Raw genomic sequence first — 25,000 nt, 5'->3', positions numbered from 1 at the left:
TCAGGTGAGCTAAAAATCCCAGCAATGTGCCTGATAAGTAAAATTAAATTCAACCTGTTTTCATAAGTTTTGTTCGGTGTGGTGATAACTCGATCCTTTTATGTATTATACATAATAAAATATTGTTTAAATCAACTCGATCCCTCGTTTTCGTTTTGCTATGACAGTTCAGGTGGTATTTTAAGATTTCGTTTTGCTATGACAGTTCAGGTGGTATTTTACGATTTCGTTTTGCTATGACAGTTCAGGTGGTATTTTAAGATTTAAAATAATGTTCTTAGAACTAAGAATGAATGATGTGAAACTCTATAGAGAATGACATTCACCACGAATTTAATATTTTTCTAATCAAATATTGAAACAGCCACCCAAGTAATAATCAATGTGAAAAATAGAAGGGGCCAGCTCCAACCCCTCAATTTTACATACCCGTATCTTAACCACTTGAAATCTTCATTGTTAAACATCAAGAATTCATATTCAAAAATGCTTTGCAGAAATACTCATCAACTTTTCTCTTGTGGTACTTGAGAAAAGTTTACCAACATATACTTGGGGGGAAATTAGGACACATTCTCTAAGGCATGAAAAACCTCTGATTCAAGCGTGCACATGACTGTTTCGAGAATTCATGCATGAAACACTTGGTATGTTTTTCCCAATGACAAATGTCCAAATGACCTGAACAAGGGTCATGATATAACACAATGTCATCAACAACCTCAGAATCAAGTTCAAACATTTTATATTTCTATGTTGCAAACACAAGATACATGTAGTACAGACAAAATGTACCGAGTGAGAGGAAGTTAAGCGGAGTAGATAGCCTAAAGCATATCTTGCATTATCTATATTATTTCATGCAATTTTTAAAAGTAGATTTAGCTCCATACTTTGAAGTTTGAACATTGTGTCTAGTGTCGCCATAAAAAATAGTATTCATTGTAGATATTTGATTTTCTTGATATTTCCCCGACTAATCTCAGCAACAAACAAGTTGTCACTTTTGTCCACACATAAACCAAATGGGTCTTTCAGATCACAGTTATCTACATAGCGAAGGAACTGTCCATGCTGGTCTAGGATGTGGATACAGTGGTTATCACGGTCTGCTGTCAGGATCTGACTCTGACTGTCTGTTGTGATTCCACGGGGTTTGAATGCTTCATTTTTGGCAGCAGAAGAATGACCAATGTATCTAAATCGAAGTTTTCCAGCCTGATTGACCACTACTACTGCACCAGCTCTTAAGTCAGCCACACAGATATCCAGGTTTCTGTTCTCACTGATGTATTTAATTGTAGCTTTTCCTGAATATAGAGGCTTACCCTCATCATCATACTGGATTGTTTGTTTCTCTGTGGAACCCGAGTAACGGACAACTTTGGATTGTGTTTTATCATCACTGTACATGGTAACTAGGAGATCACCAGAGGAGGTGACACAGAGTTGGCTGGGTTTCCAGCCCTGTTGTTTGATCATCTCCTCTGTCTGTCCACTCTTCACTTTGTTCACAGTCTTTGTTGTCACATCAGAGTACACTAGATCCCCATCATTTGTCACTGCTATATCACGTGGCCATTCTCCTGATTTTGTTTTGATTGTATTGATAACTGTACCTTGAACATTAAAGCACTTCATATCACTGACTTTTGCACTTGTCCAGAATTCTTCTTCACTCAGAAAGGTAACACTGCGGAGTTTTTCATACCCAGTATTTATTGTAGTGACAAGCTCTGGTTCATCCATGAGTTCTTTGGGTGAGGTTTCCGTTTTCTTCAGTGTGTAGCCATTTTCATTTTTCGTAATTGATAATGGTATCAAAGATCCCAGTGACTTGTAAAGCTGTTCACTGTCTATCGTGTTTGGACTAAATGTAGGCAGTGAGACTCGGACTTTGGGAGGAAGTTTTCTGAATTCTTTGTTTTGGGATCTGTATTCCATGGTCACAGACACTTCATTGGATTCCTCCATTTCCTTCAGAGTAATCAGTGATTGCTCAATAAGGGACTGTATCTGCTTAATTTCATCCAAATGCTTCTTCAGAACTTCCAGGTGTTTGGTTTTCATCTCTTCTATATCATTTTTCATTTTGTTGATGACATTGTCAATTTCTTTGTGCCATTCCTCTCCATGTTTTGTAACTAGTGTTGTGAATTTCATATATTCCCCATCCACGTTGGTTATCTGAGTTTCTAAATCGGTGGCCATTTCTTCATATGTTGGAAAAATAATGTTTTCTATCTCCACTGAATCTTTTGTAAAATCTGCTTTTCTTTTGTTGTAGATTTCAGAAAGAACTGAAAATGTATGACCCTTGTGTTTATCTGTAGATATAGTAGTACACAAGGAACAGACAGACATGTTACATTCCTTGCAATGATATTTACAATATTTGTTTTGATGTGTACTACACTTTGGATAGATTAAGGTAGATTTTCGATTTTGGATTGGGACCACTTTGTGTTTGTCATAGTCATCAGCAATGTGTTTTCCTATACAGGCAAAGCATAAGTTGACATTGCAGAAATCACAGTACATCTGTACCATAGCTGTCTCACAAAGGTCACATCGGACGACATCTTGGGCACTGTGGCGGGGGTCCATGGCTACTCTATATATTCTACAATTTGAAGAATATGAAGTTTCGTAATTATGTAACACAAATTTTGATCAACAAAGTTGGAGTTAGCTATTTGGTTTAGCATTGAACAAGTCTTGTTATTTGGACAATATTTTCTTTTATTTCCTTTCAAGCTTTAAATAAGCGAGACATGCATTTTTAGTTTGAATTGTGTTTTATGCAAGTTCCTAGCTGGGATACAGTACCCCTTCCTCTGTTTTATGTTCCTGTATTCAGATTTTGTAATAGCACAAAAGGTTTAGTCTTGCTGCGGTTAAATAAATTACTGACTAGAAACACAAAGATTGCCACAGAAAACTCACGAGTAAAGGCAAGAGACACAATAGAAGGCAAATATAAAAGCTGTAGGCAGTGCCACCACCATCACATCGTCAGATACCCACAGCTGATCCCGTCTTCTACTCATCACGTGATCAGCTGTAAGGACCCGAAAATGACACCCCACCCCACCCCCCCACCCCCCCTTAACAAGGTAGTAATGATGAAAATGATAAATCAAACTACACTATTTGATTAGTTATATAGTCACTGCTTCATTGATTGTTTAAAATGTTTTGACCGTGTGATATAGACGACAAGGTCCATGGAGAAGGTCTATACGCCCCTGAAGATAAAGCTGGTCAGTGAATTCCTACTTTCGTTTTAACGTGAATTTGCTTATCACTTCTAAATAATCAGATTCATGGATAAAAGGACATTTTGATGACGATGTATTCTCCCAATAATCATTATCATAATGTTACCTGTATCATTACACCTCTCTATGACGTAGCATGGTATGCAATCATTTTGATTTTCCCTGAGCTGTGTGTTGAATGGCGTGGTCATTTGGAAAGTTAGAGTTATCGCTCTTGTCATAGGATACCTACAGGTGTACAGCTCAAAATTTATTCACATTGCTGCATATATCCATGTTTTCTTATAAGAAAATTACCTTGCTCAAAATATGAGTTAAATAATTGAATTTCAAGGATTAAAATAATTCATCAATGTCATTAGATGGGATATTATATCCTTACAATTAAATTTCTTTTATAGTATAATATAAATACATGTATAATAGAATAGTATAAAATTTGTACTCTGCAATTTCAAATTCACGAAATTTCTTTACTACAGTGATTTTGATAGGGCATATTAAAGTATTCGAGTTAGAATTCTATATGATGACATAGTGCATAGGTGGATCCATGGATTTGTGAAAAAAGGGGGTGTCCTCGCAGTTAATTGATCTTTTAGGTACTTTTCAGAACCTCCACCCTACTCCGTTCACACCCTTTGTTTGTGTACATAACATTGAGAGATTTTATATACGAAAATGCTTAGTTATTTAATACTTGTTTCCAAAGTTCCCAGGTCTGGAGGTTGTAAAACTTGTTTAGTACGTTTTCATACTCAAACTCGAACTCCGTGCTCAAAATCATACTCATTCTCAAAAGTAAAGGTTATAAAAGTTTTATAAAATAATTATCGTACTCAAATGGAGTACATGCTCAAGATTTTTCGAGTATGCTTTGGAGCTTACTCAGACTTATACTCAAAACTAACATGACTGAGTTTGAGTATGAGTATGGTAAAAGTGTTATAACCTCCAGGCCAGGACATTCTAATCGCCATACTCAGATCTGATTTCGCAATGAAATATATATCTTTAAAAAAAAAAACCCTGATTTAAAGGTTACTCCCAGTTGGCAGGAGGTCTGCAAAATCCTACATTCTGAGCATTTCCTGACACTTCTTTTTCACTTTTGAATTGTCTGCTACTCGTAAATATATAATCTATAAGATATATATAATATAATAATATACAAATATACACAAATAATATTTATATGATAAATAAATTTCGTAAATATATATCAGTGTTTCGTCTTATTTATCCTAGAATGAAATGATATACTGGTGTTGATAAATTTGAAAATTTGAATGATGCAATTACATGTAAGTTTCCGCTTTTCATATCATTTTGACTCAAAATCTTGTTAAAATTTAATAACTCTTAAAGTTTTTGGTCTGTAAAATTTAAGGGGAGGGGGGAGGGGGTCTGGATCCGCCCTTGTAGTGGTATGTTATGCCATGACTACATAGTTGAGAATATTCTTTTTAAAATCTATAGATTTTTTAACTTCAATATGTCGCAGGGTCCAACCAAGATAAAACAAATTGTTGGTCTGGGTTCGTACTCAATTTTGATTGTTTAAGGAAAAAACCTACAAGTGAAGCACAAACTCCCACAACACATAAAACACTCGCACGACATTTAGAAGCCTGGTAATGTCTTTTACTGTGTATCTGGCATCCTCTGTTATCATAGTACCCACAGCAGCAATGTTTCTCTGGATCTTTACACATTTTGGTCGTCCTGTGCGTGTTCGATTTTCCAGACTTGTTTCTCCGTGTTTCATCACCCACCTACAGACTGTACTGTGTGAAATTACAGCCTTCCCATATATAGCAAGCATCTCCTTGTAGGTGTCTTTTAAGGATTTCCCTAGCAATACACAGTTTCTCATATAGGCTCTCGTTTCCATTTCCGCCTGAGGGTCCATCTTTGAGCTAAAATCCCTCAGTGTAGTGACCATGCCGTCTTTGAAATACAAGAACTTTATGAACACTAAAGCAAAATGCGTGAGGTTATCAACAGGTCAGAAGGAATGAATGGATCTAACAGACCGTGAAAAGAAAAACTTAAACTTCGAAATATATTTAATGGAAAGACATAGATTGCAATATCTAATGAATGACCCTCGTATAAATAACAACTATGACAAATATAATCATGTTTCAAAATTTTTATCTTGGGCTCGAGGGGTTGTTGCAGCCTCCACCCCTCCCCCCTCTAGATCCGCCACTACTGTTTACATGTAAGTACAAAAATATATATAAAAAAGATATTATTATAAGATAGAAAAGAGCAGCCAGAGAAATATCACAATCTTCAATCAAACTTTACTGCCAAACGTCACGATATAAAACCGTTTCAGGGCAAGTAGGGAATACGTGCTCAAACACATTCGTGAAGAATCTCTCACAAAGTGAACAGACTTCGGGCGGTATATCCAGGAGGGTCCATAATTTGAGGATAAACTTGTTCAGAACTATCTTGTCATTATTATATGGAATATTCCATGTCTGGGTTTCTCGAAATAAACTTCTAGTCAAAGTTTGAGATTTTACTCAAAATATTGACTGCTCAAATTACAAAAGAAAACCGTACTTAATTATCAGTTTGAGATTTTTTTTCGAGAAATCCAAGAAAGACCCACTTCAAAATGCTGGGCATTTGTCGACGGATCAGGCACTACCTATTTTTACGTCTTAGGTTTGAAGAGGCCATGGAAAGAGCGGGCTGGAACTCCCATCCTCCCGACCATGAAGTGAAGATAGTTATTTCGATGTTTAGATAAACCCAACAAGCGGACGCACACTCTGGATTACATTGAACATGTGTATTGACAATTCTCTGTGCTGTTATTTGTAGATATTGTGTTTGACGATTCGTTGTTAATCCTAGTACGTTTTGTTTGACAGTTCGTTGTTATTCTTAGTTCTTTTATTTGGCAATTCGTTGTTATTCTTAGTACATTTTGTTTGACGATTCGTTTTTATTCTTAGTACATTTTGTTTGACGATTCGTTTTTATTCTTAGTACGTTTTGTTTAACAATTCGTTGTTATTCTTAGTACGTTTTGTTTGACAATTCGTTGTTATTCTTAATATGTTTTGTTTAACAATTCGTTGTTATTCTTAGTATGTTTTGTTTGACAATTCGTTGTTATTCTCAGTACGTTTATTTGACGATTCGTCGTTGGTATTAATACATTTTGTTTGACAATTCGTTGTTATTCTCAGTACGTTTGTTTGACAATTCGTTGTTATTCTTAGTACATTTTGTTTGACAATTCGTTGTTAGTCTTAGTATGTTTTGTTTGACAATTCGTTTTTATTCTTAATACATTTTGTTTGACAATTCGTTGTTAGTCTTAGTATGTTTTGTTTGACAATTCGTTTTTATTCTTAATACATTTTGTTTGACAATTCGTTGTTATTCTTAGTACATTTTGTTTGACAATTCGTTGTTTTTCTTAGTACGTTTTGTTTGACAAGTCGTTGTTATTCTTAGTATGTTTTGTTTGACAATTCGTTGTTTGTTATTCTTAGTATGTTTTGTTTGACAATTCGTTGTTATTCTTAAAATGTTTTGTTTAACAATTCGTTGTTTTTCTTAGTACGTTTTGTTTGACAATTCGTTGTTTTTCTTAGTATGTTTTGTTTGACAATTCGTTGTTATTCTTAGTATGTTTTGTTTGACATTTCGTTGTTATTCTTAATATGTTTTGTTTAACAATTCGTTGTTTTTCTTAGTACGTTTTGTTTGACAATTCGTTGTTATTCTTAGTATGTTTTGTTTGACAATTCGTTGTTATTCTTAGTATGTTTTGTTTGACAATTCGTTGTTATTCTTAGTACATTTTGTTTGACAATTCGTTGTTATTCTCAGTACGTTTATTTGACGATTCGTTGTTATTCTTAGTATGTTTTGTTTAACAATTCGTTGTTATTCTTAGTATGTTTTGTTTAACAATTCGTTGTTATTCTCAGTACGTTTGTTTGACAATTCGTTGTTATTCTCAGTATGTTTTGTTTGACAATTGGTTGTTATTCTCAGTACGTTTGTTTGACAATTCGTTGTTATTCTTAGTATGTTTTGTTTGACAATTCGTTGTTATTCTTAGTATGTTTTGCTTGACGATTCGTTGTAATTCTTAGTACATTTTGTTTGGCAATTCGTTGTTATTTTCAGTACGTTTTGTTTGACAATTCGTTGTTATTCTTAGTATGTTTTGTTTGACAATTCGTTGTTATTCTTAGTATGTTTTGTTTAACAATTCGTTGTTTTTCTTAGTACGTTTTGTTTGACAATTCGTTGTTATTCTTAGTATGTTTTGTTTAACAATTCGTTATTATTTTCAGTACGTTTTATTTGACAATTCGTTGTTATTCCTAGTTCGTTTTGTTTGACAATTCGTTATTATTCTTAGTATGTTTTGTTTAACAATTCGTTGTTTCTCTTAGTACGTTTTGTTTGACAATTTGTTGTTATTCTTAGTACATTTTGTTTGACGATTCGTCGTTGGTCTTAGTACGTATATTTGACGATTCGTCGTTGGTCTTAGTACATTTTGTTTGACAATTCGTTGTAATTCTCAGTACGTTTTGCTTGACAATTCGTTGTTATTCTCAGTACGTTTATTTGACGATTCGTCGTTATTCTCAGTACTTTTTATTTGACAATTCGTTGTTATTCTCAGTACTTTTTATTTGACAATTCGTTGTTATTCTCAGTACGTTTTATTTGACAATTCGTTGTTATTCGCAGTACTTTTTATTTGACGATTCGTTGTTATTCTCAGTACGTTTTGTTTGACAATTCGTTGTTATTCTTAGTACATTTTGTTTAACGATTCGTTGTTATTATCAGTACGTTTTGTTTGACAATGCAATTAAAATTAAACAAAGGTAAGTTTTCTGATCAATATGAATGTTAGAATTAGTGTATTCGTCAATGACGTATGAAATAATCTTACAAAAACATACTATATTTTATTCTGATATTGCTTTATTGCAATTGACGATATCAGGACCAATCATGTTAATGAAAGGATTTATAATTCATCTGTCAATAGGTTTGATAATTGAAATGCTTTTTAGATATTTCGGATTTCTAGTAATTATACGTAAATATAACAATCATAACTTTATACTAAATTTAATATTCATATCTGCAGCTACATGTAATCACCAGTATTAATAACCGGACTCGAGAACAAGGATTCAGGACATTTACAATTAATCCTCGATTTCATTAGATTCAGTAAACCAGGAAATGTTTTTCCGAAGTGGCCAAACGCCGGCAACTAGGTCCTTCCGGTGCTGCGGAACCGTCGTCTTCTCGTTAATTCGCTGTATCGTACCCGCCCAGCCAACGTTGTCGTTGGTGCCATTATCCTGCAGACATGGTGAAAGCTTTTAAAGAGGAATTTGAGCTAAAAAATTGGAAAATCAATGATGCTGAGCCAAGGACGTTTGTCATTGGACAGGTAAATTTTATCATTTTTATTGGTTTTGTTTTGTTTTGTCGAATTGGTCTCTCTCTCTCTCTCTCTCTCTCTCTCTCTCTCTCTCTCTCTCATGAAAAAAGAGAAACGAAGTATTCATAAAGAAAAAAAATTAAATCTATAGCCAAAAACAAAATATCATTTTCAATTCGAAGAATGCGCCATAGATCATCAAAACTGTTTCTTTTAATTTGTGTTCTATAAAATGACATTTTTTATATTTTTCTTAGATAACTGTAAGAATAAATATGGATATGGATTTCCATTTCAATGATATTGTTAAAAGTTTTGTACTGCTGTATTTTCATTCCATACAAATGACTGTGTGTTTACCTGTGTCCTCAGCATATTCATACTCATCTCTGGCTTTATTGTAATGGTGCTAGTTCGTCATAAGCACTACTTTTGGTTGCGCCAAATACTTTTTACTGCCTGCAACCGCACTTTGCTGCGCCAAACCCGCTTTTCCGCCTACAACCGCGCTACTAAATTCGACTATAAATTCTAAATATTTTGTTTGGTTTTTTTAGTTGGTTCCGATGTTTTTCTACCCTTTGTGGACGTTGATATGGGCCATATATCATGCTCTGAATTTCATCCTGATGCCGTACTACAGAACAGAATTGGCGCCCTATCCTGAGCCCTGGCCATTCTATCTCTCAAACTGGACGTACACCGTTCTAACGATAGGGGCCGTTTGGGACTGCGTGGCCACCATCTACGTCTATTTGAAAAAACAGAGTCTGCTCGTGCCTGTGCCAGGTAAGACGAAGGCTTTGAACAATACCTTTCAGCCATGTCAAATAAAATATAATGTAACGCAAACATATTCTCGTGAAGTATCTATCTACAGTGTATTCCACATTGTGATATTGAAGTTAACAGTGACGATACGGTTCACACTTACTTTGTTAGAATTACCCGATTCTTAGTGTTTTAAGTACGACAGAATTTTTTTTACTCTTGAGAGTTCACGTGGACCTGCGTTTTAGACGTTTTAAACAATTAACCCATACCATAAAATATTTTGACACATTTTGCAATTAGTCATGCATTTATTTCCAGATAGAATCTAAATTTCCATTTATAGTTTGAAATCAGAATTAAGAACGACAGCAGAAAAACTCTAGAAAAAAATGCGCACCTGCCTATTTACAAGCATTGAATGGGCTCCACAGTTCCATGGATATTGAAAAATGTGATCATAGAGGAATATTGTTTGAACTAATAAAAGTACATAGCTAACAATATTGCAATATACATGTACACTGTACTGTATTACATATAGTACTACAAGGTTGTTGAACTTAAAATGGGGAATATTGGTGCAAGTTGGGTGTAGAAATTCGCGAGTGATTTTTTTTTATTTTACACCAAACGGATGCCAATACGCAATGATATAAGTCTAATAACTCTTTCATCATATAGCTATAACATAATGCTGTTGTTTTCTGTTGATAATATATTCATTTTCTTGTTTACATATTGATTTCTTTTGGTCCTAACAATAAATCAGGATAATCCGGCTACTAGGGTTTACCACACGATATTTGTTCCGCGATATCCGTTTACATGTAGAGTGCAGTAATACTAAATTGTACATGTACCAGAACGTTTCGTTGCGGATGGTATATAGTTTTACGAAAAGTTGGTTTTCAATAATAGCAAAGATGCTGCACGCTAATGTTTAGGAACTTTTTATCACTAACAAAGTATAAGGTACATAATAATTTTTTGTTAATTGTGGTGCGTGTTCTTGATGGCCTATACTTGATAATATTTTAGGTGCCCTGGCCAGCACACCTTGGTTTCAGCAGGTGGTGTGGGTCACCTATAACATCACAAACGTCACCAATCTGACCATGACTATTCTGCTGGGCAGTCTAGTCACTTACCGTAAGTAATTACATGTAAACCAAACACTTCATGGTCACTTACCGTAAGTAATTGCATGTAATCAAACACTTCAGTCACTTACCGTAAGTAATTACATGTATACTACACACTTCATAGTCACTTACCGTAAGTAATTGCATGTATACCAAACACTTCATGTTCAATTACCGTAAGTAATTATATGTATACTACACACTTCATAGTCACTTACCGTAAGTAATTACATGTAAACTAAACACTTCAGTCACTTACCGTAAGTAATTACATGTATACTAAACATTTCAGAGTCACTTACCGTAAGTAATTGCATGTATACCAAACACTTCATGTTCAATTACCGTAAGTAATTATATGTATACTACACACTTCATAGTCACTTACCGTAAGTAATTACATGTAAACCAAACACTTCATGGTCACTTACCGTAAGTAAATCGTCCCGTGTTTTAGAATGGTTTCGTCTTAGTGTGTAGAGATTAATATATATGTACTACATTTATATATCCTGAGTAGTAAAGCTATGGTTGACCTTGAGTTTGTTTAAAGTCTGCAGTCTCCGTATACCCTAATGAAATACTAAACCAACGTATGGTTTCTACAGTAAATTAACATTTTACTATACCTGTAGAAAATTAATATAGTTAGCTACAATAAAGAAGAGGGTTTTTTAAATGCTGCAGTATATACTATCATAATTTTGCTTGGGAACGTAATTCAAAGTTGGTGGGTTTTTTTCGAGATTAAAAAAACCTGCTAAGTTGTCGGATTTATATCTCATTTTAAATCTTGTTGTGTTTGTTTTTTCTCTCTGAAGGTTCTGACGCCGCCAGTATACTCATTCAAATCTTCAGTTCGATCTACGTCATCGCCAACATATTCATCGGCGCCAAGGAAACCAGAATTCTCCACGTCTATCAACCGATAGCCTTCATGTTCGTGTATATTGTTTTCAATATGATTTACAGCATGGCTTCCGGTAAAGCCGTGTATTCCACCATGAATTGGAGAGGACAGCCGGGATTCAGCATTCTCTGGCTGTTTGGTCTGCTGCTGTTGATCGCCCCTCTCGTTCACTTGTTCGTCTATGGGCTGTACAGACTCCGAGAGTTCATCAATGACAAGTGCTGCAAGAAAGATGTCACCGATGTAGTCTAGGAAAGGCGTTGTGTTGGTGTAGTGTAGGACGATGTAGGGTGTAGACGTCACAGCGTAGACTTTGTGTAGTGGACTGAAGTGAAAAATATTTAAACTCTGATAAAACGAACTACATGCGTATCAGGGTTTCACGAGGTGGTACATGCTATAGTCGTTTCTAACACTTTGTACTATTCGTCTACTATTACATTATAATTCATGATATCTAAAAACTAATTGTTTTAGGGATTTGGTATTAAGAAGAGGGTAAAGTCGCAATGTCTTATATCTAGATGATATATACAGATGTAGCTGTAACAGCACACAGTTATCAATATTACATGAAATGTATTATGTGGAATAAATTAGTTTTAGGATCAGCGTTTTGTTTTGGTTTTTTTAAATCTGAAATATAACGTCATTGTGTAGACTTTATAAAATATTGATGCCTTGCCTATATATACATGTAGTTTCAAAGAAAATGGAGAAAGTAATTATGAATATATTTTGTTGGATGATGAATTCCCGGGCTGTGTGTCGGATTCCCCATTAATTTTGGCTTGTATATAATGAACACAGAATATAGACCCGATATCAAATAGCATACGAAATTATACTGTACATAATCGTGGTAAATTTGTCCATTCTTGGGTTTGACGATTTCGTTCTTAGAAAATCAGCGATTTCTTTGTTTCATCTTCACTTCTTTACTCCCAAAAGTACTGTAACGTGTAGCGGTCACCCAGCCAAGTGTTGATCACGTTCGCGTGATCGCGAGAGAGACCCTACCACATCATTTGAAAAGCTAGCTCTCTAACGAGGCAGTATAAGTTCCCTCTTATACTGGCCGCTACACTTCCTCCCCGCTCAAGGGAAGCTTCGTCCTGAAGTTTAGCGTGAGTTCTCTCTGAATGTTTGGCACTTCTTCGCCAACGGCATCCGCCGTTACCGACGACAACCACCCGTCCTCTCCGGACGAATCCACGTCAGTGCCCAGAGCTCTAAGGAGACTCTACATGAAGAAGGCCTACCAAACATCAGAGTCACTACTCTGCCACCAATTTGTAACGTGTAGCGGTCACCCAGCCAAGTACTGATCACGTTCGCCGTTGCTAACTTGCGTGATCGAGAGAGACTCTACCACATCAATAGAAAAGCTTGCTCTCTAGCGAGGCAGTAAAAGTGCCCTCGTATACTGTCTGCTACACTACTCAATAATAGCTATATGACCGCTTTACAGCAGAATCAATCCATTTCCTGAAATATATATATTTTTAGAAATATGGTCTGGAATTTTATAAAATAAAATAAGCAAATTATGTGCATATCTTCAACATAGCTGACACTGACTTTTGTTTCGTTTTGATGAGTAGAAATTTGTTTCACAGCCCATAGTGAATGTACATGTTTCTTTCAGATCACAAAACGATGAACATTTTAAAAATAGCATCAACAGAAAATAACAAAATTGCATATATAAGAATCGTTTAGTGGGAAATCATAGGTTTTGGTGAAATGATAATAATAATAAAACATAAACGAAAAGTATCTTATACTGTGTGTATGGAAACGTGATCAAATACTATTTAGTGCCTCATAAAATTTCAGAACAGGATTAATTAATATTCCATTATATTGATATCTTGTCTGAGTCGTCACTTTTGTAATTAATTTAATGTTGAATATATAGACAATATGTGGACTTATATGATAACAGACATAAATTCAAAGAAAATCGAGTAGAATATAAATGCATTTTGTAGAACGATGAGTGAGTAATTAGTATGCTGATCCTCAGTAATAACCTCAAATATCAAATGACACATTTATTAGCTTAACTAAGGGTTTCGTTCTCCAAGGAATTTGGCAAGAGAAATTTCCCCAATGTCAAACTTTTCATACTTATATCTATTCAATGCAGCATCACTACATGTGCCGATAGTTGGTGGTCATTTGATAAATTTACTCTGTAATTACAATCACTACATGTACTGATAGTTGGTGGTCATTTGATAAATTTACTCTGTAATTACAATCACTACACTACGTGCTCCAATCGATTGATCATCCCACCCCACCCCTATCTAAAGACATCCCACCCCACCCCTATCTAAAGACATCCCACCCCTAACTATCTATCATCCCACCCCACCCCTATCTAAAGACATGCCACCCCACCCCTATCTAAAGACATCCCACCCCACCCCTATCTAAAGACATGCCACCCCACCCCTATCTAAAGACATGCCACCCCACCCCTATCTAAAGACATCCCACCCCACCCCTATCTAAAGACATCCCACCCCACCCCTATCTAAAGACATCCCACCCCTAACTATCTATCATCCCACCCCACCCCTATCTAAAGACATCCCACCCCTAACTATCTATCATCCCACCCCACCCCTATTTAAAGACATCCCACCCCACCCCTATCTAAAGACATCCCACCCCTAACTATCTATCATCCCACCCCACCCCTATCTAAAGACATCCCACCCCTAACTATCTATCATCCCACCCCACCCCTATCTAAAGACATGCCACCCCACCCCTATCTAAAGACATCCCATCCCACCCCTAACTATCTATCATCCCATCCCACCCCTAACTACAACCTACACTAAACACACCCCACACACTCCTAACTAAACACATCCTACCACACATCTTACTAAAGACAGCCCAACCCGAACTAAACACATCCCACCCCTAACTAAACACATATCATCCCTTACTAAAGACATCTCACCCCTAACTAAACACATCCCATCCCACCCCTAACTAAACACATCTCATCCCTAACTAAACACATCTCATCCCTAACTAAACACATCTCACCCTACTCCTAACTAAACACATCCCACCCCTAACTAAACACATCCCATCCCACCCCAAACTAAAGACATCTCACCCCACTCCTAACTAAACACATCTCACCCTACTCCTAACTAAACACATCTCACCCCTAACTAAACACATCCCACCCCTAACTAAACACATCCCATTTCACCCCAAACTAAAGACATCTCACCCCACTCCTAACTAAACACATCTCATCCTACTCCTAACTAAACACATCTCCCCCTTAACTAAAGACTTTCTCTAGTGGGATCCCAGGTCCTTTCTCAGGGTTGAAAATAGTCTTCAGCAATGGAATTTTGAACCGATGTGATTATTCAACAGGGTGTCAGAAGAGAATATATACAACTTAGGACCAACCCGCACACTGACTATTGCTTGGAGCCGCTGAATTTTGAAAACAAAAATATGGGTCAAAATTTGTCCTCTGATATACAACTAGAAAGTTGACACCCCATATGGAGTATTGTAGAAACGCGAAAATTATTCAGGCGACAGTACTTATGCGACTGGTCAACAAACAGTTCGAAGGCCCGCGCAGTTTAAGAATTCAATTAAGATTTGCACGTTAATGAAGTCAGAGAACCTGGTACCAAGTTTGGGGAGAGATCACGCATACTAAAGCACAAGGACAAAACAGCCGAGTTAGTTTGCTTTAACCTCGAGTAGCCTTGGCATGATGCTGTCCATGCTGTGGTGATACTGAGCACATGAGATACTTTAAAGAAAAGTATACCGTTTTTAAAAGGAAATTAATTGGAAAACTCCATACACTTTTCAATGTTGTGGAAAGTTAACAGATGTAAAAAAAAAAAAAAAAAAAAAAAAAAAAAAAAAATAAATAAAAAAAAAAAAAAAAATGAATAAATAAATCCAACCAAGAAAAACATGTGTACAAGAAATGGGGTTGATAAAAAGATCTCGTGAAGCACCTAAGGAATGGAAAAATAAACAGCTAATAATCATATTTCAGGTATCCTTAAGAAACATAAGTTAAAAAATGAGTAACTGTTGCCGGAAAATAGATAAAGTTACCTGAACTAGGTAAAGTAAATATACATGACGCGTCACAAATCTAGCTGTTATCAAGTCGCCAAAATCCATTTATTTACGCATATATGTTCATTAGTAATATATTTAATGAGTCTTGAGTTGATTAAGGGGGGTTGAGCCCAAACAATTGTAAATGATTATATATACCTTTTAAAATCGTTAACCTTTCTGTAAAATTGTTTGTACTAACTAATTTTATTACTATAACAATTAAGATATCTCAAGTTAATTAAAGTATATGACTTCAATAGTATTAACTCTTCATAGTAGCTACCTAGGAGTCTTAGCATCCCTAATAATAATACCCCCCCCCCCCAACCCCAAAAAACAAAACAAAAAAAACGTCGCGTCGGCCACCATCATGTCTAAATAAAGGTAGACTGACTGACGTTCAGCTGTTCTCTAGAATAGACATTTAAAAAAAACCCACACACCCTGTAAATATATGCACGATTTTTCTTTTGAAGCCAAATTTTTTTTGTATCATTGAAGAACAAGGAAAAAGAACTTCATTTTATTTTAACTTCAATCGTTCTATCTCTGACGGAGTCTGTGTTGAGAGTATTCCGGATATCATATTCGTTTCTGAACGAAAAATAGATCAAACGGAAATAGACATGAGTAATGTACCTTGCGATTTGACAGGTTGTACACGAAAACTAAAACGATATATTTGAAATTTTGGAGAAGAAGAGAAGATAAAAAAGCTTAAATACAAGCAGGAGAAAGCTTAATTTCACGTCTCTATAGACACAGAAGGATGTCTGTATTTCCTTTTCCCCGATAGCTCAATCTGACGATACGTGACTCGCATTTCCTCTGCTATACATTTAAATCCGTTTATTTTTTGTGCGATTATGTCGATGTAACGTAATATCTGTCACAAAATCTGACTGTCAGGACTTTGGTAAAGATGGCTTCACCTTTGAAGGATTCAAATACTGCACGGAAGCTGGTGGAAGGTCTTCAGGGGGACCTGAGAACGTTGTCTGCCGAGGGAAAGAGAAAATACCCTCACGTTAAAGAGGTTTGTTTACATTCCTATTTGTAGAATATTGTCGTAAGATTTTGTCACTAAGAGAGATATTTATTTTTATTTATCATTTCAGTGTATGCCAGAATTTTTATGATGCTTCAGTTCACACAGTCATGATTATAAATAATATGTGGATATTGCTATATATATATATATTAGTTACACAGTCAGTTTGGGACATAATACAGTCGTCCAGGGTGTGAATTGGAAATCCGTGTTGGGCAAAGCGAAGCCGAATGACAATATGGATTTCCATTTCACACCTTGGATGACTCCGTGTCATGTCCCAAACTGATTGTGTAACAAATTTATTACGATAAAGACCTTTAGAAAATTTGTAAAGATTTCAGTAACATCTTTGATAAATATTATTCAATTACTAAAGTGAATTCCATGTACGTGTATTACATTGAATGTCACATAATCACAATATCAAGACATCACATTTAAAGATATATATGAACAATAACATTAAATAAACAAATCATACATTTTGAAACTGAATGCAGATATCTATTGAAAACTATGGTAGCTGTCAGACCAATATAGTTATACCCTTGTATGGAGATGGTGTATTGAAATTTTGGGGCGTCATATGATTCATAGTTGCCAAACTATCTGGACGGAGATGATGTATTGAGAATTTCGGGATGTGAGTGATTTATTTGTGACGTCACAGTTGTCAAACTAATACACCGTCCGTACGGAGATGAGATATTAAAAATGTCCGGGTGTCAGGTGATTACCTTTTGTCCAATCAATTATCTACAAATTTGTCTGAAGCGGGATAAATATAATTATATATACCAATTGCAGCAGATAGCATAAGATAGATCTGCAGTCTCCTAAGTAAAGTTAAGTTATAGTTAGACATGTTTAGGTTCATTAAGTATTCAAAGGCGAGCAGCCTAATTCATATACACATATCACTTCTGAAATAGAAAAATGCATATAGATAATATCTATAGCATAATCATGGTTTACATCAAAGCATTTCTGGTTTTAAAGGTGAGAAAGTCTGTGTCAGCAAAAATTTAGCAATACCATTAATGATACTGTCAGTTCTGTAGATATATTTAAATTCATAACTGAGATGTTTTTGTATTTACTTAATGCTGTTGTGCAATATTTCAATTATAAATTCAGATATCTTTCTTGTTGTGTCATTGTTTTAAATGTGAATGTACTGTGTGCTGTTTGTATGTTATTTTATGTCCCATTCAAGAAATTTTTTTTTTACTGATATGGAAATGTCACCAGCTGTACCTGCAGAAGTAACACAAATCTTAACGGCCATAGCAGTGAGGGTTCTTTATCATACGAACACCTAGTACCATGATGTGAGACCTCATTTTTGTGGTCATATACGATCAATTAGATTTACTAAAATAAATTTCGAACTTTTGGTCATTGGTATTGGGAGTACAGAATATTCTGGTGTAGCCATACTACTTTGCTTTTGTAAGATATCCTACAAACTATAATTGCACATGTTCAGAATCTTTAGAAGATTCAAAGCTCCTAGATTTCAGAACTATAAGTTAGGTAAAATGTAAGGAAAATGTTAAGTTTGCCCCACTGATATATGCTGTCATACATTCTTATAAATTGAAACAACATACATGTAGATAGCCTTCTTTTCTGTAGAAACTGTATGTACATTATGGAACTTTTGCTTTCGTACTAAAGCTTTTAAAACACTTGTACGTGTACTCCAAGATTTTTGTTAAGAAAAGTAATCTTGATTTCTCTCCCATTTTAGAAATTGTATTTTTCAGTGGTTTTTACATTATCACCTTCTCAGAAGATCATATTTTTTCATTATGTTCTTAAAGCATTGTTATATAATATCCATGTGAATCTTTTACTGAGCAATCATAGAGACATTGACATCACAGACCATGATAGAAGTGCAGCAATTTTAAATTTAGATCATACAGAATCGCTGAATTTTCCTTGAACAATATGTAGCTGAATTCTAGAATCGTCTCTCTTGACACACATTGTATGACATATGGCTATCACTAGATTTTTGGGACAGGGTCATGATCCCTCTATATTGGGAAATTTATTGGTCAGGACTATTTTGTTTAGATCGGGAATGTATTGGTGAACATACACTCACGTAAGTTTTTGGTTCAGTTAAAGAGGTTTTTTTTTTGCTTTCTATAGGTAAAGACCAAGAAACATTTTCACTCAGTTACATCCATTCAGTACCTCCCCCCGCCCATTTTCCATCCAAATACATAAAGTGTAATCTAGGAATCTCTGTATTTTTCTGCATTTTGACAATAGATGATTATTATAGAAATGCACCTTACTTTCACCGTCTCAGTTTGGGAATTTCATGACTGTTAATTTGGAAATATTTCCTTATTTTGCAATTGGGAATTAGGGTCCTTTTACCGGACCCATTTTAGGGAGATTGGCAGCCCTGTCTGATGTCATTAAATCCTCTCTGTTGACACACATTGTCTGATGTTGTTATTAGGACTCACTGTGTTGGCTATTAACAGATTAAATTCTACTGTATTACGGGCCCCTGTGTAATCATTAATGTAGAGAGAACATCATATCGGAGAGAATGGGTTTTTGCCCATCGAGTCGGACTGTCCATTGATGATGGCGAGCGGATAAAAGAGCTGACAGATCTAAGTGTTGTCCACTGTCTGCCTTTGTGTCACATTATAGCTTCTCACATCTCTTACATCCTATCTAGAATGGCCACAAGTTAATTCACCAAAAGATTATGTTTTTATGGACCTAGTTAATTGGCCCCATGAATGGCTAGTTTAGTATGGAAGCAAAGTGTACTATATTAGTGATCTTCAGAGATGTAAGACTTCCTGGATTTTTTGATTTTAAAAAAAAGTGCACATTTGCACCATTTCATTCAGTGATCATTGAGTGTGTTGGAGATGGTGATTTGTATTGCTTCTACGTTTGTACATGTATCTCTCAAAGACAGAACGATCTGATAGAAAAAGTAAATTATGTTCTCCAACACACAGCTGTTCAATGTTTTACAAACACTTTTACAAAGTTAGGTTTTCAATGGAACAAAAATAGCGTCAGATCAGGAAATTTTGCTTTAATTATATGTCCAATGTCAGTATTTTCTTCTAGGAATGGCCAAAAAAAAAGAAGAAAAAAGAGAAATGGTTGTGTATATCGTCCTGGTTTTATCACACAAGAAAGAATTGAAGTTTGAAAAAATATTTTAATTCATAAAATCTCACAAGATTTTATTTGGATGTTGACAATATTTAGGAGCCAGGTTAGGCCCACACATACCTTCATGGTGTGAATCTTTTTCTTTGATGGTTGAAAATGTCGGACCTACTCTCACTGTATACCCGGTAACTACTTTTACAAGTCCTTTGAATTTCAAGACTAGTTGGAGCCTTGTAATCAAATTAGCTGTGAAACAATTTGTGTTCATCTCACAAGAACTTAATGTCAAGTGACCAAAATCTAGCATTGTTTTGTGCTTTTACCATGACATAGGATCACAGTTATCTTCACTTTTTCACTGTGGAGGAAAATCATGGTGTTTAAAGTTACTGTGCAGGAAGATTGCAGTGTTTAAGAAATAATTAAAAGTTAAATAATTTATTATTGGTGTTTTAGGCATCTGAGCAAATCCAGCTGAAGTTACGCACAATATGTGCAAAGAGTGAAGATTTAATGTCAGGTGAGATTTCATTATTTCAAGCAATAAAGGAAATTAAGAGATAATTCTCTCTTTTACTCAAACTAAGAATAGTACAGTAGAGATTTTTATGCATAATGCAAAATAGTTTATATATGACCTACATTGCATTTATTTTGAATGTAAAATGGGTAAATGATGAATTTACATAGTATATATCAGTAAGTAATGAAATGTGATATGGTAACTATATGTGAGATATGGTAACTGTGATGTGATTAGTAACTGGGTGAGATATGGTAACTAAGAGATGTTAACAATGTGAGATATATGTGAAATATGGGAACTATGCGAGATATGGTAACTTTGAGATATGGTTACTATGTGTTTTTAAAACAATGCTATATAATTGTAAATTATGGCAGGACTAGTGCCAGCAAGTGCAGAAATCATTCAACCATTTGTAATGGGCTGTGACACAAAGAATCCAAAGATTGTCCACCTCTGCCTCACAGCAGTGCAGAAGCTGATCGCGCATGAAGCCATTTCTGTGGTAAGATAGTGCTCAACTTATTGCAATTATCATGGTATTTTGGAAATCTAATAGGTGATAAATCAAGATATTTATTTCATGGTGAATGGTTTATTATTATTTCAAAGTTTTGAATATGTTTGAAATTGATAAAGTTTATTCTTCTATATTTACATTTCCAATGATTTTGCTTTGGATGTCTCTACAAATTTTAGTGATAGCCATTTCCTGATGAATGTGTTGCAGTTGTAAATAATGGATGAATACATATGAATGTAGCACATCTATTTTAATGGCTAGGAATTCCAAAAGAAATAAAAGTAGAATGTGAATATATAAGAAACAAAATTCATGTTTGAAAATACACGAGGCAAGGAACGGCAATACTTCACGTCTGTTTACTTTCCATGAACTGCTGACGCGCTTCAGGAAATATGCCAGCATGAAGTGTTGCAGTTCTTACCCTCATGTATTTTGGAAACTGAAATTCATCTCTTGATTATCTGGTATGATTATTAAGGGGATACAGAAAATGTTTCGTGGCTGAAATGGACACTACATCACTGTTGTCTACTCTTACAGTGTCTCTGTGTGGATTCATAAATATACATCTAATACCGGAGAAATTCAGAAATTTTATGCCTTTTAGCAATAGCTATGCAATACCTTAAATTTTGTTATACATGTTTATTTTATGCTTGAGAGGGGGTATATATATATTTTACAAACCTTGTGAGAAATGCAGTGTTTATTGCTATTTAAATTTATTTTCACTGCTTATAGATTTCTCTTACTCTTGAATCATTGAAAATTAGATTTTTTTGGACAAGTGAATGTCAAATCTTGCTGATTAATGTCATTCTTAACACAAAACCGAGAAATCCAAACAGGCTTATTGTAAAAGAAAACAAGATGCTCGTGTGTTTGTATCAGTTTAACAGTACAAAAATACATATCACATAAATTTTGGACTACATAGTATCTGGTTTTTAAATAAAACACATGACTGTTGTTGTTTTACACAGACTGCTGCAGACAACATTCTGGTCTCTATATAAATCACATGACTGTTGTTGTTTTACACAGACTGCTGCAGACAACATTCTGGTTTTTATATAAATCACATGACTGTTGTTGCTTTATTCAGACTGCTGCGGACAACATTCTGGTTTCTATATAAATCACATGACTGTTGTTGCTTTATTCAGACTGCTGCGGACAACATTCTGGTTTCTAAATAAATCACATGACTGTTGTTGTTTTACGCAGACTGCTGCGGACAACATTCTGGTTTCTATATAAAACACATGACTGTTGTTGTTTTACGCAGACTACTGCGGACAACATTCTGGTTTCTAAATAAAACACATGACTGTTGTTGTTTTACACAGACTGCTGCGGACAACATTCTGGTGTCTATATAAAACACATGACTGTTGTTGTTTTACACAGACTGCTGCGGACAACATTCTGGGCATGCTGTGGAATCTCATGGAGGCGGGGCTGGAGGAATTAAAACTTCTACAGACAGCCATCATCTTAATCACAACAAACTCAGTCGTGCAGCATGACTCGCTCTCCAAGGTAAACATTCTGCCATTGTAGATCGCAAGTCTCAAATTGTTGTATGGTATATACAGTACTTGTTTATGTCACTTTTAAAACTAGTTATTCGAATTGGTACCTGGTGAAAGAAATGCCCAGAAAAGTATCTATTAAAAGAACTAGGATCATAGTTTTTTTGTTTGATTTTGTGAATGCATAGAATCGTGGGAAATCTAGAAATTTCTTCGAATAATTTATAGACCCAGGGTTTGTGGTACAATAAAACTTCTAAATAAGACCAAAATCTGTAATAGTTTATTCTTTTGATATGTTTTAAATTTAAGATTTGTTGTTATTTATTTTTGAAATATAAAATGCCAACTGCAAATTGTAAACAAAAAAATTTTAGGATCAACTTTAATCATAATCACTTATGTTCTTTTATAAAAGCTTCTCCCCCTCAATTTCTTCTGTTCTCTTGCCTTGCATATAATTAATTTCTCAAACAAAAGAGGTTTCAGCCACCTCCCCCAAAATCTGTTTAAAGAGGTGCATATTGGTATACTTTTCTCGCTATGTAATCAACAGAGTTCTGCCCAAAATCTGGTCCATATTTTTTTGATACCTATATACAACATTCCCTCGCCTCATTATAGAGCTTCTGGATCCACGCCTTTATTCAGTCAGAATAAGGAATCATTCTGACCCTTACGTGTCTATTTCGTATGGAGAACGAGTTACTATGAGCATTACACTGTGATACATACTTGTACTGAGTTTCTATGCTCTGAATTGTGTCTAGGCTTTGGTGTTGTGTTTTCGCCTCCACTTCACAAAGGACAGTACAACCATCAACACCGCGGCCGCCACCATTAAACATCTGGTCAGCTGTGTGTTTGAACGAGTGGTCACAGAAGACAAGGTCCCAATTTCAGGTCAGACAGGTGCTTCAGTTATTTATTTTACTTCGCAATTATTTGATATTTTTGTAATAGTTTGCATTTACACAGTAAACTATTAATCCAAAGTTTTCCTGCATGTTACAGTAGTGAAAAATGAATAAAAGTGAAATTTCGACTTTGTGAAAAAACCTCATTCTTTTGAATGAATGCAAATATCAATTAATGGTATGCATGATAAGGAATCTACTGTACTAGGGAGTATGTGATTAAAAACTATTCCATACTTTATATTGTGAAGTTTATATTCAATTCAGAATGATATACAATGTAATTTGTATTCACTGGTGTGACATTAATATATTGTACATTGATACATGTAGTGTTTACATATTTCACACAGGTCAGACTATTGCTGTTAACAAAACTACATTGATACATATTTCACACAGGTCAGACTATTGCTGTTAACAAAACTACATTGATACATATTTCACACAGGTCAGACTATTGCTGTTAACAAAACTACATTGATACATATTTCACACAGGAAAGACTATTGCTGTTAACAAAACTACATTGATACATATTTCATACAGGTCAGACTAGTGCTGTTAATTTGGAGGAGCTGAAGACCCACAGTAAGACCCCGCCCCATTCCCTCAGGCCGTGTGCTGGGGATGCCTACCTTCTGTTTCAGGTGAGACGATCATTAATCGATCATCAACATTTTTATATATTTGATTCTGCTGTAGGATCAGGCCTAATGATGATGAAGGGAAGGACTGCTGACTTCTTCATGTTGTCTTAACTTATACAATGAAATAGAACATAGATATGAATATTTACATTCCAATATGTTTTCCTATAAGATACGGTATAGTGGTTTTTTGTCCGCGGGTCTAAAATTTGGCGATTTGCTGGCTCAAAGGTATGCTAATAATTATAGTGGAATACATTTTAGCGCACAAGGAAGAGTTATCTCCTTTGCAAATACTGAAGTCGCAATTGGGTGTATATTTGGCGAGTGAAATTTTGGTGGAAAGGTATCTCGCCATTAAAATATACCAAATTTGTCACCTCGCGGAAAACCCCCGCTATACGGTATGTTGAAACTGTCGGTGATGTTTTAGGACTTTAACAGTGACACCATGCTGAAACTGTAATCACGTTATCATCACAATGCAAATAAAATCAGTTGAGTTTAAGAAAACCTTACCAGGTATTTCGAGGCTGTGTGATTTTGTTGATACATGAAGACTGTTGTAGGGAGTGTAAATTTGATAGGATACCCTTTAAACAACATTTAAATGAAATTCAAGACTACCATTAAGGACACCCAAAAAAATTTTGTGATAAATTTTTTAAGATTAATTTTACATGTTTTGATATTGCTTAAAAACCCATATTTATCACAACATTTTCCTATGAAGTCACCTTTATTTTTGTATTATTTACGAATCTTGAAAATTCAATGAGAAAACATTACTCAAAAATTGAAATCATCCAGAAATACATCTTTTTATCGATACATTTCATGTATTAATGACCATTTTACATTGTTGTTTGATCGAATAAGAGAAAATCCCACGTACACACATCAAATTCCTACTTCATTTGATGAGTCC

At 35.0% G+C, this 25,000-nt stretch overlaps 3 protein-coding genes across 4 annotated transcripts in view; 2 read left to right on the top strand and 1 right to left on the bottom strand.

Annotated features, from left to right (window-relative positions):
* Positions 1 to 728: 728 nt before the first annotated feature.
* LOC125656002 (uncharacterized) lies at positions 729 to 3,073 on the bottom strand. Its single transcript, XM_048886555.1, has 2 exons — positions 2,947 to 3,073; positions 729 to 2,623 (listed from the first exon to the last, which is right to left on the bottom strand). The coding sequence occupies exons 1-2, from the start codon at positions 3,048 to 3,050 to the stop codon at positions 940 to 942; spliced, it is 1,788 nt and encodes a 595-aa protein (XP_048742512.1). The 5' UTR covers positions 3,051 to 3,073; the 3' UTR covers positions 729 to 939.
* Positions 3,074 to 8,385: 5,312 nt separating this feature from the next.
* LOC130048350 (uncharacterized) lies at positions 8,386 to 12,165 on the top strand. The gene is made up of 4 exons (XM_056144959.1): positions 8,386 to 8,745; positions 9,294 to 9,525; positions 10,549 to 10,659; positions 11,474 to 12,165. Exons 1-4 carry the CDS (start codon positions 8,662 to 8,664, stop codon positions 11,812 to 11,814), a joined length of 768 nt encoding a protein of 255 aa, XP_056000934.1. The 5' UTR covers positions 8,386 to 8,661; the 3' UTR covers positions 11,815 to 12,165.
* Positions 12,166 to 16,311: 4,146 nt separating this feature from the next.
* LOC130048347 (protein MON2 homolog) overlaps positions 16,312 to 25,000 on the top strand; it is a 170,916-nt gene continuing 162,227 nt past the window's right edge. For both annotated transcript variants that reach the window (XM_056144953.1, XM_056144952.1), the window contains exons 1-6: positions 16,312 to 16,735; positions 20,375 to 20,438; positions 20,822 to 20,949; positions 22,381 to 22,512; positions 23,276 to 23,408; positions 23,972 to 24,072. In XM_056144953.1, coding sequence (XP_056000928.1) covers positions 16,622 to 16,735; positions 20,375 to 20,438; positions 20,822 to 20,949; positions 22,381 to 22,512; positions 23,276 to 23,408; positions 23,972 to 24,072 — 672 coding nt within the window. In that variant the 5' untranslated portion in view covers positions 16,312 to 16,621. The remainder of the gene's footprint in view (positions 16,736 to 20,374; positions 20,439 to 20,821; positions 20,950 to 22,380; positions 22,513 to 23,275; positions 23,409 to 23,971; positions 24,073 to 25,000) is intronic.

Source organism: Ostrea edulis, chromosome 7 (genome assembly GCF_947568905.1).
Source record: "Ostrea edulis chromosome 7, xbOstEdul1.1, whole genome shotgun sequence".
NCBI lineage: Eukaryota > Metazoa > Mollusca > Bivalvia > Ostreida > Ostreidae > Ostrea > Ostrea edulis.
Note: the sequence above shows the minus strand (reverse complement) of the source record. Positions and strands in the feature narration are given on the sequence as shown.

Excerpts from the sequence above, each read along its gene's own strand:
- LOC125656002 (XM_048886555.1), bottom strand. The coding sequence starts at position 3,050 with ATGAGTAGAAGACGGGATCAGCTGTGGGTATCTGACGATGTGATGGTG. Across the intron at positions 2,624-2,946 it reads TGTGTCTCTTGCCTTTACTC|AATATATAGAGTAGCCATGG; the intron begins GTGAGTTTTCTG and ends TTCAAATTGTAG.
- LOC130048350 (XM_056144959.1), top strand. The coding sequence starts at position 8,662 with ATGGTGAAAGCTTTTAAAGAGGAATTTGAGCTAAAAAATTGGAAAATC. Across the intron at positions 9,526-10,548 it reads TCTGCTCGTGCCTGTGCCAG|GTGCCCTGGCCAGCACACCT; the intron begins GTAAGACGAAGG and ends ATAATATTTTAG. Across the intron at positions 10,660-11,473 it reads GGGCAGTCTAGTCACTTACC|GTTCTGACGCCGCCAGTATA; the intron begins GTAAGTAATTAC and ends TTCTCTCTGAAG.